The 12,844-nt window shown below is 36.3% G+C and overlaps 1 protein-coding gene across 5 annotated transcripts in view; it reads left to right on the top strand.

Moving 5' to 3' along the window:
• LOC125772686 (dopamine receptor 2) overlaps positions 1-12,844 on the top strand; it is a 41,909-nt gene that overhangs the window by 9,917 nt on the left and 19,148 nt on the right. For 3 of the 5 annotated variants that reach the window (XM_049444160.1, XM_049444159.1, XM_049444158.1), the window contains 3 exons: positions 6,250-6,915; positions 7,255-8,648; positions 10,281-10,365. In XM_049444160.1, the coding sequence (XP_049300117.1) occupies positions 7,309-8,648; positions 10,281-10,365 (1,425 nt within the window). In that variant the 5' untranslated portion in view covers positions 6,250-6,915; positions 7,255-7,308. The remainder of the gene's footprint in view (positions 1-6,249; positions 6,916-7,254; positions 8,649-10,280; positions 10,366-12,844) is intronic. The other 2 variants (XM_049444162.1, XM_049444163.1) reach the window with 2 other exon arrangements.

Genomic DNA, 12,844 nt, shown 5'->3' with positions numbered 1-12,844 from the left:
ATCTCTATCTCTATCTCTATCTCTATCTCTATCTCTATCTCTATCTCTATCTCTATCTCTATCTCTATCTCTATCTCTATCTCTATCTCTATCTCTATCTCTATCTCTATCTCTATCTCTATCTCTCGCTCTTCTTGGCTTAAGGAACTCTAAAGTGTTGCGCCGGTCAAATATGGCTTACTAAAGTTATTTTAACCACGTAAGCCGGATAGTCATTCCTTGCTACCGGGAACACGGTCCGGATGGGATATGTGATTATGTTATAAATAATATGTAATATATGAAGTTTAGTATCCATGATCTACACAAGAAATAATATTAATAGTAACTAGTAAACATGACCTAGTACATAACTGTACCAAAGAAAAAAACAAAAAGGAAGAGAAGTAAAAATGAAGAGTTTTTAAGAATTAATAAACAAATTCAAGTTTTCATCGAGGTCCATTACTATTATTGCCTACAAAGTATAGTTGTAACTTATATTTTCCTAGAAACTCTTGTTGTTTTCATACTTGCTACTATCGTTTGTCGGATGCACTCCCCCTGCGTGTTGCGATACTGATTATTGGCATGTTTGTCACGTCTTTTTGCCCTCATATTAACTTATGTACGTAGTTTCTGGAGGAACAAATTTGGATTAGTGTAAGAAGTTGAATAGCTTTATCGAGAACAATCGGTCCAATCATCAAATCATCTCACGAGAGCTCCGGTTTTCTGTCAGCACTGGTCGTAATAAACATTCATCATTCTTTCGATTTTTGTGCCATTTTTTCCGGCATACCCGGAATGGTTGATCATATGCTGGTGCAGGGTAATTTGTGCCAGGTTTACAAGTAATACGATGGACAATTTAATTCCCATTTTATCAACCGCTGTTGCAAGCATAACTTGTTATTGAGCGCTTTAACCGCATATCGACATTAGCAGGTTATATCGCTGAAATGATCGTAAAGTGAACGAAAACAAAGCAAAAAAAACACACACACACTAGCGCAAGGCAAAGCGTTTCTTTCGGCTAGGATTAATAAGATTGCCCGTATAGATATAACACGTCCGTGGACAATATGTGGCCAAAATTGCTAAAACTTTGGCTGATAATTCTAGCGAAACGTTTTCTTCCATTCCTTTCTTTACGATCGTTCCCGTACGTATGTGTTACTGGTGGCCGGTACATTAAGCGATATGATGGAGCATTAGATAGCTGTGCCCCTTAAATTTGGTATGGCAAAGTACGAACGATGGGGGAAAACAAAACGCAATTGGTGGAATAGGTAAAGATGGGTTCAATAATTCGCTCTTATGTATGCAGCGATAGAAGTATTTTTGGGCGACAAGAATTTCGTTATTTGGTGTTTGAGTATTATGATTTACACTGAGCAAATTTTGACACCATTTTGTATACTAAATGCTCCATATTTGAGCTATAGTCAAGCTTTAAAGTTATGAATCTATCGTGATTATATGAGCTGACTATAAAGCTACGTTAAAGAAGCTTTAATTGCATAGTGATTCGACATCAGTGAATGAAACCTGTGGAATACAAGAATCTGCAAAAGTTCATTCTCAACCCAGCGTTAGACCAAAAGATCGGCAGTTTGATTGTTCGGGATCCAGCCACACAAATAAGCGACACTTAAAAAAAAGCTTTATTAAACAAAAGAATTTAAATACCCGGAACTTTGCGGAAGAAGCAATCAGAGTTCCTTTATAGCCTGAACAGATTTCCATCCTCCAGAATGTCGGTGAGGATGTCGGCGAATATAAAAACAAGCAATCCAGCGAACTCGCGCTTATTAGTAGTAGTGAGAATAAGATAGCCAGCGAGCTCATCTACATAAATGAAGCATTACTGACTAAGCTTGTTCCATATCTAAGGAAATTCAGTCAGGGAAAAACTGTTTGTTATTGGAATGGACATACTTGTCCAGAAGAATCCTTACCTTTGACCATGAACGAGGACTTTAATCCTTTGAAGGAAAATGATGTCCTTTCGAAATGTACATAATTTTCTATTATTATAAATCTAGTAATTTGATGCAACAGAGGTGTAAGCTGATTAAAAAGTGATAAATACTGCGAAATTTGAAGTTACTGACTATCCGTCTATATAGTAAAATAAATCTGAATACGGCCTGACCGTTCTGAAGAAGAAAATAATAATATAACAGTGAGGGTTTATTTACTAATTTGACGTGTACTTGACGGTCCAACTTTATTTTAAATGAAATAGAATAAATTTACACTTCAATGGAGGCGCCTAGTACTTTATACTAAAAACTATTCGATGGAGGCGCCTAGTACTTTACATTAAAAGCTATGCGATGGAGGCGCCTAGTAGGTTTGGAAAAGATGCGTATAATTTGTAGGATTAAAATAGGAAATAATAATAATAAAAAACTAAATATTGGACAACCCGGCGATGTAAGTGATAAGCGGAGCCAGTTCTATACGATAGGAGAAGGTATCAAATCCCATCAGGAAAGTGTCCCCCCTGTAGCAAGGACTATCCAGCTACGTGGTAAAATATGTCTATAGTAAGCCAGAAATGGCCAGCATGACCTTAGAGGTCACCAAGCTTCGAAAAGAGAGAGAGAGAGACAGAGAGAGAGGGGGGGGGCGATATATATTTAAACAGGTAAAAGTTAGTTGTGTAAAAATGAAAATGGACATATTTACTGGAAATATGTCAATGTTATTAAAAATTGAAAAAAAAATCTAATTTGATGGATGCCAGATATCGGTTATGTTAGCCTTCTTATCTTTCATTAAGTTCCATTTGTATCGTAAATATTAGACGTACGAAAAAAAAAACACAGTTCAATGGATCAAGAAAATAAGGTCGACTTATCACATTTTCAGCAGTGTGCTACCAGTTGCGTACGTACGCTACACAAAAAAGGGGGAAATAGAATAAGGAAAAAGTAAGTAAAGGGACATCCTTTCGTCGGCCAATCGCCAAAGAGCTTACCATTCGACGGCTGATGGAGCCTTAGAGCAGTTAAAAAGATTATCCCCCTTTGCTCGAATAGCACAGTGCGCGCTGGTGTGCTCGGTCGAGAATGTTTATTGGATTATTTTTTAGCTTAAACTAGTTACGGTTTAAGATATAACCAGACCATTATGACGAGAGTCATAATGCAATTTTATTTACGACCAATCATTCTGTTTCGTTGTGCAGCATCTTTGATTTCCAACATTGATTGGGGTGGATTGTGTGGTTGTGATAGTTTTAAATGTGTTCAATAAAATGAATTGCAGTTTAGATCAATCTAAAAAAAAACTTAGTCATCTACCGTAGATGACAAGAAGCTGACATAATTTCTGACAGATGATCCGTCCAATCTCTGATAATTAAAATTATCGTTGAAATGGCTGGAAAAATTCTATCCTTTCAAATAGTTGATTGAAGCTGCAAAGAGCTGAATAGCAATTCTTGTGCGTAATGTACGTCATGAAACCTCGCCATGAAAAATACAGTTTTAAAAAGAAAAGCTTTTTTACTTACCAAGAATTGACGAAGAATTGACTCCTTTCAAAACCACTCACAGTCCAGTGTCATAATGCCTGCTTAGTATGCCTTTGCAACGCTTCGGTTGTCCATGCGGAGAACATTAAACGACAATACGTGCTGGTATCGTTCGGTGTAATTCTGCTGACATGACCCACTCACTGGTGCCGTTCGTGTTAAATCGTACCCCTCGCACAGTTCATAGATTTCATATGATTATAGCGAATTTTCCATTTTCCTTCCACACGTAAGGAGCTTAAAAATTCTTCTAACTGCTTTTTTTTCTCGCTCGAACGTGGGCTAAAGGATATCCGCTTGCTTTTTGCGGTAAGCAAGCCATGTGTTCCATACAGCGTGTGAAAATAAAAATGCATTTCAATCTTTTCTACTTTGATGGCACTACAACTTCGAGATGTGTTTTGGCCATTACTGGCTTTCCTTGACTTTATTTACTAAGTGAAGGATAGAAAATGCAGGCGTACGGAGGTTTCGGTTAGGATGGGATTTGATCCCACGTACTGCCGTTTAGAAACCGGCGCCGCTACCATCTACACCGTTAACAGAAAAATCCTCTTACAACGAAGGTTAATCCGTTTCAATTTTTCTCTAGTTGAACGATATACGGAAAATATGAAACGTTAAAGGGACATCCCCACCGAGACGAGTGCCGTTAATATGACGCCTTTTATTAATAGCCAATAAATGTATAAACTGTCCTCTCAGTATAAAAATATGTGATTAAGCGCTAATGAATACCGGCGATTCATCGCTTCGAAATTATATTACAAGCGTAGCAACATGAAATGGGAGGTGTTTATCCCGCGAACATGTTGCGATATTGGTATCGTGTTTTTTTTTGTTTTATTTCACTCATGTGAGGGTATAAAACATAATGTTTGGCTTTATCTTCAATTACACCGTTCGGTACGATATCCAAAGACTAAAGCTTTAATCAGCGTTTTGCCTTCCTTTTTTTGAATGGTTTAGCTCTAATAGCTTGAAATAAACAAAAAAAATCTGAACCAATTGATCCATCCACCTATTTGATTTAGATGCTCAGATCGCACTTTGAGGTAAACATCGTTCATCACTCGATGCCGCATTGCTTATGTAAGCAAACTTGTGTTTTTTTTTTATTCTTTTTGCATTGATTGATGAACAAATATCTATGTAGTTCCCTTAGAGAGACTTTTACCGTAGACATTCGATTCGACATATGAGTTTTTAACGTATTCGAGTGTGCTATACATGTTCATCTAGTGGGTTGAACTTAAATCAACATTTATTACAAGGTTTTTTTTATTCCATCTTGCAAAGTCTTAGCCATTTCGGGATTGTGTTCAGGTCTGAACACACTAAAAGCTTTGAAAATGTGAAAAACAATCTGGAACCGGAACGGCTTTCGGCACCCAAATGTTCCAGATAGGTAAAGGATTTGGAATTTTCATTCATCTTTAAAGGAATCGCATTGACTTTGGCTATTTCATTTTAAGTATTTCAGATAGAAAGGGGAATATACACTCTTTATGGTGAGTTCACTCCTAGTGAATGGACTCACATCAATGAGTTAATTCTTAATATGAAAATTTCTTAAGGCTATAGCTTTAGCTTTTTTTGGGAAATTTAGCAAAATTTTATAAATTGATTTAATTTAATGCGAATTGGTTGAAATGAGTTTCTTTTCACCCAAAATAATGCTTTAAATTAAAAAAAGAAGAAAAAATCAGAAAAAAATTTCAAAAAAATTTAAACTCAAAAATTTCATAAGGCTTACCCCTTACGTTTTTTTGGGAAATTTTGCAAAAAAAATTAAATTGATTTATTTTAATGCCAATGGGTTGCAATGAGTTTCTTTTCACTCTAATAATGCTTGAAATAAAAAAAGAAAGAAAAATAATAAAAAAATCAAAAAATTGAAAAAAATGAAAATTTTCCTCTTTTTTGCACCAACTTTTGCCTATAACTCGATCTATATCCAACGGATCGCCAATCTTTAACCTGTGGTCGATAGATGGCACCAATGGCTACATTTTCTTCTTGGACGGCCATGTCCTCAGATGTCTGTGCCAGAAGTTATTCGAGGAACCAAGTTCCTTACCCTGTTTGAGAAAATGTAAAATTTTCCTCATTTTTGAGCAATTTAGCAAAATTGAAAAATGTGATATATTTTAATGAAAATTTGTTGCAATAAGTTTCTTTTCACTTAAATAGTGCTTTAAATCAAAAAAAGAATAAAAAATCAGAAAAAAATTAAAAAAAAAATTTCAACTCGAAAATTTCATAAGGCTTACTCCTTACGATTTTTTTGAGAAATTTTGCAAAAAAAATTAAATTTGTTTTATTTTAATGCCAATTGGTAGCAATAAGTTTCTTTTTACTCAAATAGTGCTTTAAATATGAAAAAAAGAACAAAAAATAATAAAAAAATACAAAAATTACAAAAAACAAGATATTGATTTTAATTCAATTACTATACCAATGTATTCAAGTTAAGTTCTTTTAAATAACATGCATAATTTAGAATTTAGTTTAAATTGCTTTGTTACATGGTAGTCTTGTAGTATTATTCATTAAGGAAATTTCCGTTTTATTTAGATTACTTATATGTTATTTAGATCAAAATGTTTATCTTTTACTGCATTATTCCTCATTCGTTTGCTAATAAAATAAAATTAAATTTATCAAACTAAACTAACGCTTGAATTTTTATACAACTTTTATCTTTCGCTTTCCTTTTGCAGAATTTGTTTACCAGGTGATACCGTAATGTTTGAACAAACAGTGAAGGCAAATACTTCATCCGGTTAATTAACTACCGATCCTTGGTGTACCGTACCGGAGGTCATCAATCATCAATCTCATTATGAATGTTTAGCATTTTCATTGTTCAACAGCAACACCACAATGTACCGCAACGGTTCAGGGCGATCGGGCGCTTACGAAACATCCACGGAATGGTGTACAATGCACCGTGAGTTAACCACTGTTAAGACAATGCAGTTATTACAACGTGATTGTTAAAGATGAGTAAGAAACACACCCATCGAATGGAAACAATGTGGGCATTTTGCCGAAAGCGAAACAGTGTATCTGTTTATCAGTTTTTCGTTCCCAAATGCTACTTTTATTCGTATCGCAATGCTAGTGACAACATGTAAAAAGATTGGGTAGCTTTGCCTAAAGTAATCTCCGACTGCGTGTATGCAAGTAAGCATAAATGAAAAATTCTAAAATGAAAAATGATGATTGACACTGGTTTTGGTCTGGGGTTTTTTTTTGTTATCAGGCATCTACGAAAAGCCGAATCAAACAATGGATTCAACTATTGGCAGTAAAGTTGCGTGAAACTGCCCTTAATGAGTGTAGTGTCGTCATACCAAATAAAGGGAAAGCAACTGATTCTTTTGGTTAGTAAATACTGCTCATTGGATGTAGTGTTTAACACTAGAACTACCAAGCGTTTTAAGCGTTTTTCATTTGTAGTTATTTTTTAAACAATTTTCAAAGAGTTGGAGTATATTTTATTTTTTTATTGGAGATCGTACTATAGAATATATGTGTAAAATTCATTTCTCAACTACTTTAGCATCGCTTAACCCCAAAAAAATAATGTATGGAAAATGAAGCGTTTCGGTTAAAATGACAGGTCCGGTAGTTCTGGTGTTAAAAGTGCTTTTAATTCTACTTATCTCTTTTCGATTTTTTTCCTTTTTATTTTTTTCTTACTCACACCATTGTGACGAAAGATCACAAACAGCTCAGAGTCAAGCAACCAGACCTGAATAGAGCAGCATTGAATAATGAGTAATGCAAGCGAGGTGTTCTGGGAGTTTTCGCAATTGATAGCACTAACGAATCAAACCTACAATGAATCGGATGGTGCTGGTTCGGTGACGCTCGATGTAAACTGTTGCACAATTGTTCCAGATTTCACCAACTACCTGGAGTCGTTGCCGAACGATAAGGCGGGTCTGCTAGCATTCCTGTTTCTGTTCTCGTTCGCTACCGTGTTTGGTAACTCGCTTGTGATACTGGCCGTCATTCGGGAACGGTATCTCCATACAGCAACCAACTACTTTGTGACGAGTCTGGCCGTTGCCGACTGTTTGGTGGGGCTGGTAGTGATGCCTTTTTCCGCACTGTATGAGGTGCTGGAAAACACCTGGTTTTTCGGTACGGACTGGTGTGACATTTGGCGATCGCTGGATGTGTTGTTCAGCACTGCCTCGATACTAAACTTGTGTGTCATTTCGCTCGATCGTTATTGGGCCATAACGGATCCATTTTCCTACCCGATGAAAATGACACGTCGCAAAGCGGTTGCGCTGATAGCGGCAGTTTGGATTTGCTCAAGTGCGATCAGCTTCCCAGCAATACTGTGGTGGAGGGCCGTCCGTGAAGCGGATATGCCACCGTACAAGTGTACGTTTACGGAACACCTCGGTTACCTGGTATTTTCCTCCACCATCTCATTCTACCTACCATTGCTGGTGATGGTATTTACGTACTGTCGCATATATCGTGCAGCTGCCATACAAACGCGCTCGCTCAAGCTCGGCACCAAACAAGTGCTGATGGCATCCGGGGAGTTGCAGCTTACCCTACGAATACATCGTGGCGGCACCACGCGTGAACGCCTTAATCATCCACGACTTGCTGCTTCCGATCAACTACAACAACAACAGCAACAACAACAGCAACAACAACAACAGCAGGATCATTTACAACCTCCCGCACATCAACCCTTATCCGCTCAGCAACAATCACCCCTAAGCGGCCAACATCAGCAGCAACATACCGCTAACTCCACACCCGAAGATCCGGACGACGAACCATTATCAGCGCTGCAGAACAACGGTTTGGGTGGACGGCATCGTACGCATATGGGGAAAAACTTCTCCCTGTCGCGCAAACTGGCAAAGTTCGCCAAAGAAAAGAAGGCAGCAAAAACGCTCGGCATCGTTATGGGGGTGTTTATTGTCTGCTGGTTGCCATTTTTCGTCGTCAATTTGCTATCCGGCTTCTGTATGCATTGTATTGCGCACGAGGAAATCGTCTCCGCAGTGGTGACCTGGTTGGGATGGATAAATTCCAGTATGAATCCCGTCATTTACGCTTGCTGGAGTCGGGATTTTCGAAGGTTAGTACACATTTTTTTCTAAAGCAATATATTTCAAATTTTTATTTTACTAGATTTTAATCGATGGTCCAATTACACTCAATCGTATGCAATTAGCAACCTTTTATTAATTTATTTTCCATACAATGATTAGGAAAATGTGTATTATATCTTACTATAAACATAATTTAGTGAAGTAATTCATCAAACAAACAGATTTAAATGTACGAGGAAGATGAAGAAACTTACTTTAAAAAAAAAACCAAAAGTTTAATGTACAGTCCAGATTGAGATGTATCTATCCCCACATTTAATTCTGACGCCGTTTATTTCAATGAGATTATGTACAAAATTTGATTTGGAAGAACGCCACCATCGGTACAGCAAAACATTATCACACCGCACGATTCAAAATGCGGGTTTTTTTTCGGGTCTGCTTCGCTAGGCAAAGAGCGGAAAGAAAATTATTGCATCAATTTATGACAACCATTACACGCATCGATGGCACGGCGCTGATTTATCTGTTGGATGCGGAACGCTAGCAGCAATGCATTTTATTTGGGGAAATAATCAGTCACCCAACGATGACTTAAAAACTTCCGACTCTTCGTCTTCGTCTAGGTGGTGGAAAAATGAAAAAAAAAAACATCCTTCGAGCACTCGGTACTATAAGCAATGGAGTTCTATAAATAGAAAATGAAAGCTTACTTTACGATACGAAAATCCTAAATCCCTATTTAATGAGCGTAGAAGAGAGGAATACAAATAGGTAGATTTAATTCATTAAATTTTATTTACTATTTTACGGGTTTACATATAGTAATTTTGTAGATTTGAAGAAATTGTCAAAAATTACATTATAATTTCGGTTGGGCAGTATGCATGAGAAAAGATATTGACTTTCTTCAAAGTTCTCCAAATGGGATTTGGACTTCGGTCCTGTCGTGTGGAACCGGCGCCTTTTATCACATATACCACCGGGTTGCTTTCATTTTTATTATTTTATAATAATAATAATTTTTTCCTACTTTATTCCTACGAGTTATACGCATCTTTTCCCAAACACTACTAGGCGCCTCCATCGAATAATTTTAGTATAAAGTACTAGGCGCCTCCATCGAATAATTTTTAGTATAAAGTACTAGGCGCCTCCATTGAAGTGTAAATTTGTTCTATTTCAATTTAAATGGAATTTTAACTACATTACATAAATCAATCGGATTGTTACTTAATATAATAACAAGTCCAGAATAAAGTTTAATGACAGCTCTTTTGGGTATGAAATTATAAAAGCAGATGGAAAAATCTAACGCTGTATACTTTAGAAAATTGTAACGTCTACTAAAAAAAACAATCTCTTTTAGGAAACATCCAATCCTTGGATTTGAACGAATAGAATAAAAAAAATATTCAAAGCTTAACAAATGTGTGAATACAGCCAATAGTAACCGATAGCTAACGGTTTGCACGCGGATACAACACATAAAAGAACATTGAGCGGCTGAATCGAATCTCGTCTACTTCGATTCTAACTTTTTACCAAACGGTTGCCCCAAAAAGTTAGGCTACTAGAGCTATGTGAGCAACAACTGCTACAGCTACGATAGATAAAAATATGGCATATTTTTTCTCACCATCTGGCTTTCTTTTCAGAGCTTTCGTGCGGATCCTGTGCGTGTGCTGCCCGCGGAAGATAAGACGCAAGTACCAGCCTACGATGCGCTCTAAAGCATCACAGGTAAATAATAACGAAACATTTCTCACCGCTCAAACACACCGTACATAAAGCATCTACTTGTGTTTGTGTGTGTGTGTGTCTGTTACCAGTACATATATCGACACGTATACATATGTTGCTTAGGAAGTGTTTTTTTTATTATTTTGTTGTCAATTTGAATGTGCTCTATCGACCTTCTTTTTACAATTTCGTTTTTTCAATCATTCGACTCCTTTCGTTTCAACTATTCCCTCGTACTTGATCCGGAAAGTGATGTGTATGCGTATGTGTGCGTTTTTCTTTGGTGTATTTTTTCTTCCAAAAAACTGTCAAGTAATACAACAAGTTTGATCATTCTATTCTAATCGTAGTGTTAAATACCCGAGTTTTCAATTTCGTTGAGTTTTATCTATTTGTCATATATTTCATATTCAATTCCTATTAGACGGTGATCCAGAACATTGAGTGCAATGTCAATTGTCAGTTAGGTGCTACTCTGGAATTTGTCGTATGCGATGAACGATAAGAAGCTATAAAATCCTGTAAAACATGATCATACAACTGTCGTCATACAAATCAATTTGTTTTTTTTTCTATAAACCTCGTCAAACATGTCATAAGCATATCTCCAATATATGCATCTTGGTTGTCAAAACAGAACAAATTGTTGCAGCAGAAATTAATTATCCAATTTGCATGAATTTTAACTGAATTTTAATTAAAATAAACAATCTAATAAATTAAGGCAGTGGAAATCAGATTTAAACACGCTTTATTATTGATTTGATGTTCTTCTTCTTCTTCTTCTTCTTCTTCTTCTTATTGTGATTTGACGTCTCTTCTCTCTTTGACAGTTTGTTGTACGAAAAATCCTAGAGTTAGTTTTTAAACGATTTTTTTTCACAAATCAGACTAGTTGTAATTGTTGTGTCCGATACGATGTTCGTATGGATATAATTTGTTTGTATTTTTCATATTTTTAACTGAAAACAAAAATATAGCCACCATTTAACTACAAAGATCAACTGTGAATTAACGAACAATAGTATTCGTTCGATTACTGCAATATTGGAAAACGCCGATTGAAATATTTACCCCATACTCTTTACAAACCACCGAACCCACGGGTGTTTTGTGCAGAAAACACTTTTTTGAAATGTTTTAGACATTCGTACAAACACCAGCATTCGAAGTATAATTAATTTCGCACTAATAAAAATGCCTTTTTCGTCAATTGCCTGTTTGCTGGACGCGATTGAATAGAAGTGGTGTTTCAAAGAGCTGCGGAAAAATGAATAAATAAATGAAAAGCAATTTAAAGGCATCCGCTTTCATCAGCGATGAACCGAACACTTCGGAGTTCATGATATGCTCGTGAAAAAACAAAAAAAAACGAGCCGGAAATGGATCCTTCGTTCCCGTTTCGTAAAGGTTAATGATCTTAATCACTTTGAATTAGTAATAGAAAAATATGTATACCAAACATTTACAGACAATGCAAAACGCAGTAATTTCCAGAATCTGTGGGCTTACGGTGTTGATTGGTATGCATTTAATATTTCATCTCTCTCTCGTCTTGGCTTTTAACGACCTTACAGGTCACGCCGGCCATTTCTGGCTTACTAGACTTATTTTTACCACGTAGCCGGATAGTCAGTCCTTGCTACGGGGGGACGGTCCGGATGGGATTTGAACCCGGTCCGGCCGTGTGGACTGGCGCCGTTTATCACATGCACCATCGGGCCGCCCCTAATTCATACTTATAACCCTATTTCATATTTATAACATTATATTACACGTTAAATCCAAGAAAAAGCAAACATCAGTAAATAAATGACTTCTCACATAAAAGAGCCGCGTTTTTCCGGAAATAAATAATTATAATGCTTTTACAGGGTATTCCCGAAATATATTGATGTTTTGCCAGATATTATTGAATTTGTCCCAATGTTTTTTTTATGGTTTCTCAATGAATCTGTTGCAGTTCCTCTAAATGGAGCGAACTTTTCGAATAACAAATTTTCAGTAAAACGGATTGTCTCTGAAGGGCTGTTTCATTGGAAATATGTATATTAATAATTTCGAGTGGATCTATAAATATATTTCAACAATTATTGATTTTAGGGACAGGCATTTAAAAGGACTTCAGGAAAATAATTTTCCATGAGTTTCGTTTGAAACATCAATAAAGCTGTAGTTCTGTAGGTAAACAGACTTCAAATATTACATATATAACTGTTGAAAGTTTTCCCCTATTTTCAAAAATCAAAAGTTAAAAATCCCTGAGAAATCTACAAAAATCTTTGGGAAACCCTTTTTTTTATTTGAGGGTGAAAACAATTAGGCTTACCGCTCGGGTTCCATCCAAGCTAAGGGTGACTATTAGGTACAAAATGTTAGACCATCGTTCAACATAGCATTAATGTGGAACAGCATTCTTCATCCATTAAAGATGATGAGAAAAGCGTTATGGCTTCATTAACCTTGTCTGTCTGCAATT

This window comes from Anopheles funestus, chromosome X, assembly GCF_943734845.2.
Source record: "Anopheles funestus chromosome X, idAnoFuneDA-416_04, whole genome shotgun sequence".
NCBI lineage: Eukaryota > Metazoa > Arthropoda > Insecta > Diptera > Culicidae > Anopheles > Anopheles funestus.
Note: the sequence above shows the minus strand (reverse complement) of the source record. Positions and strands in the feature narration are given on the sequence as shown.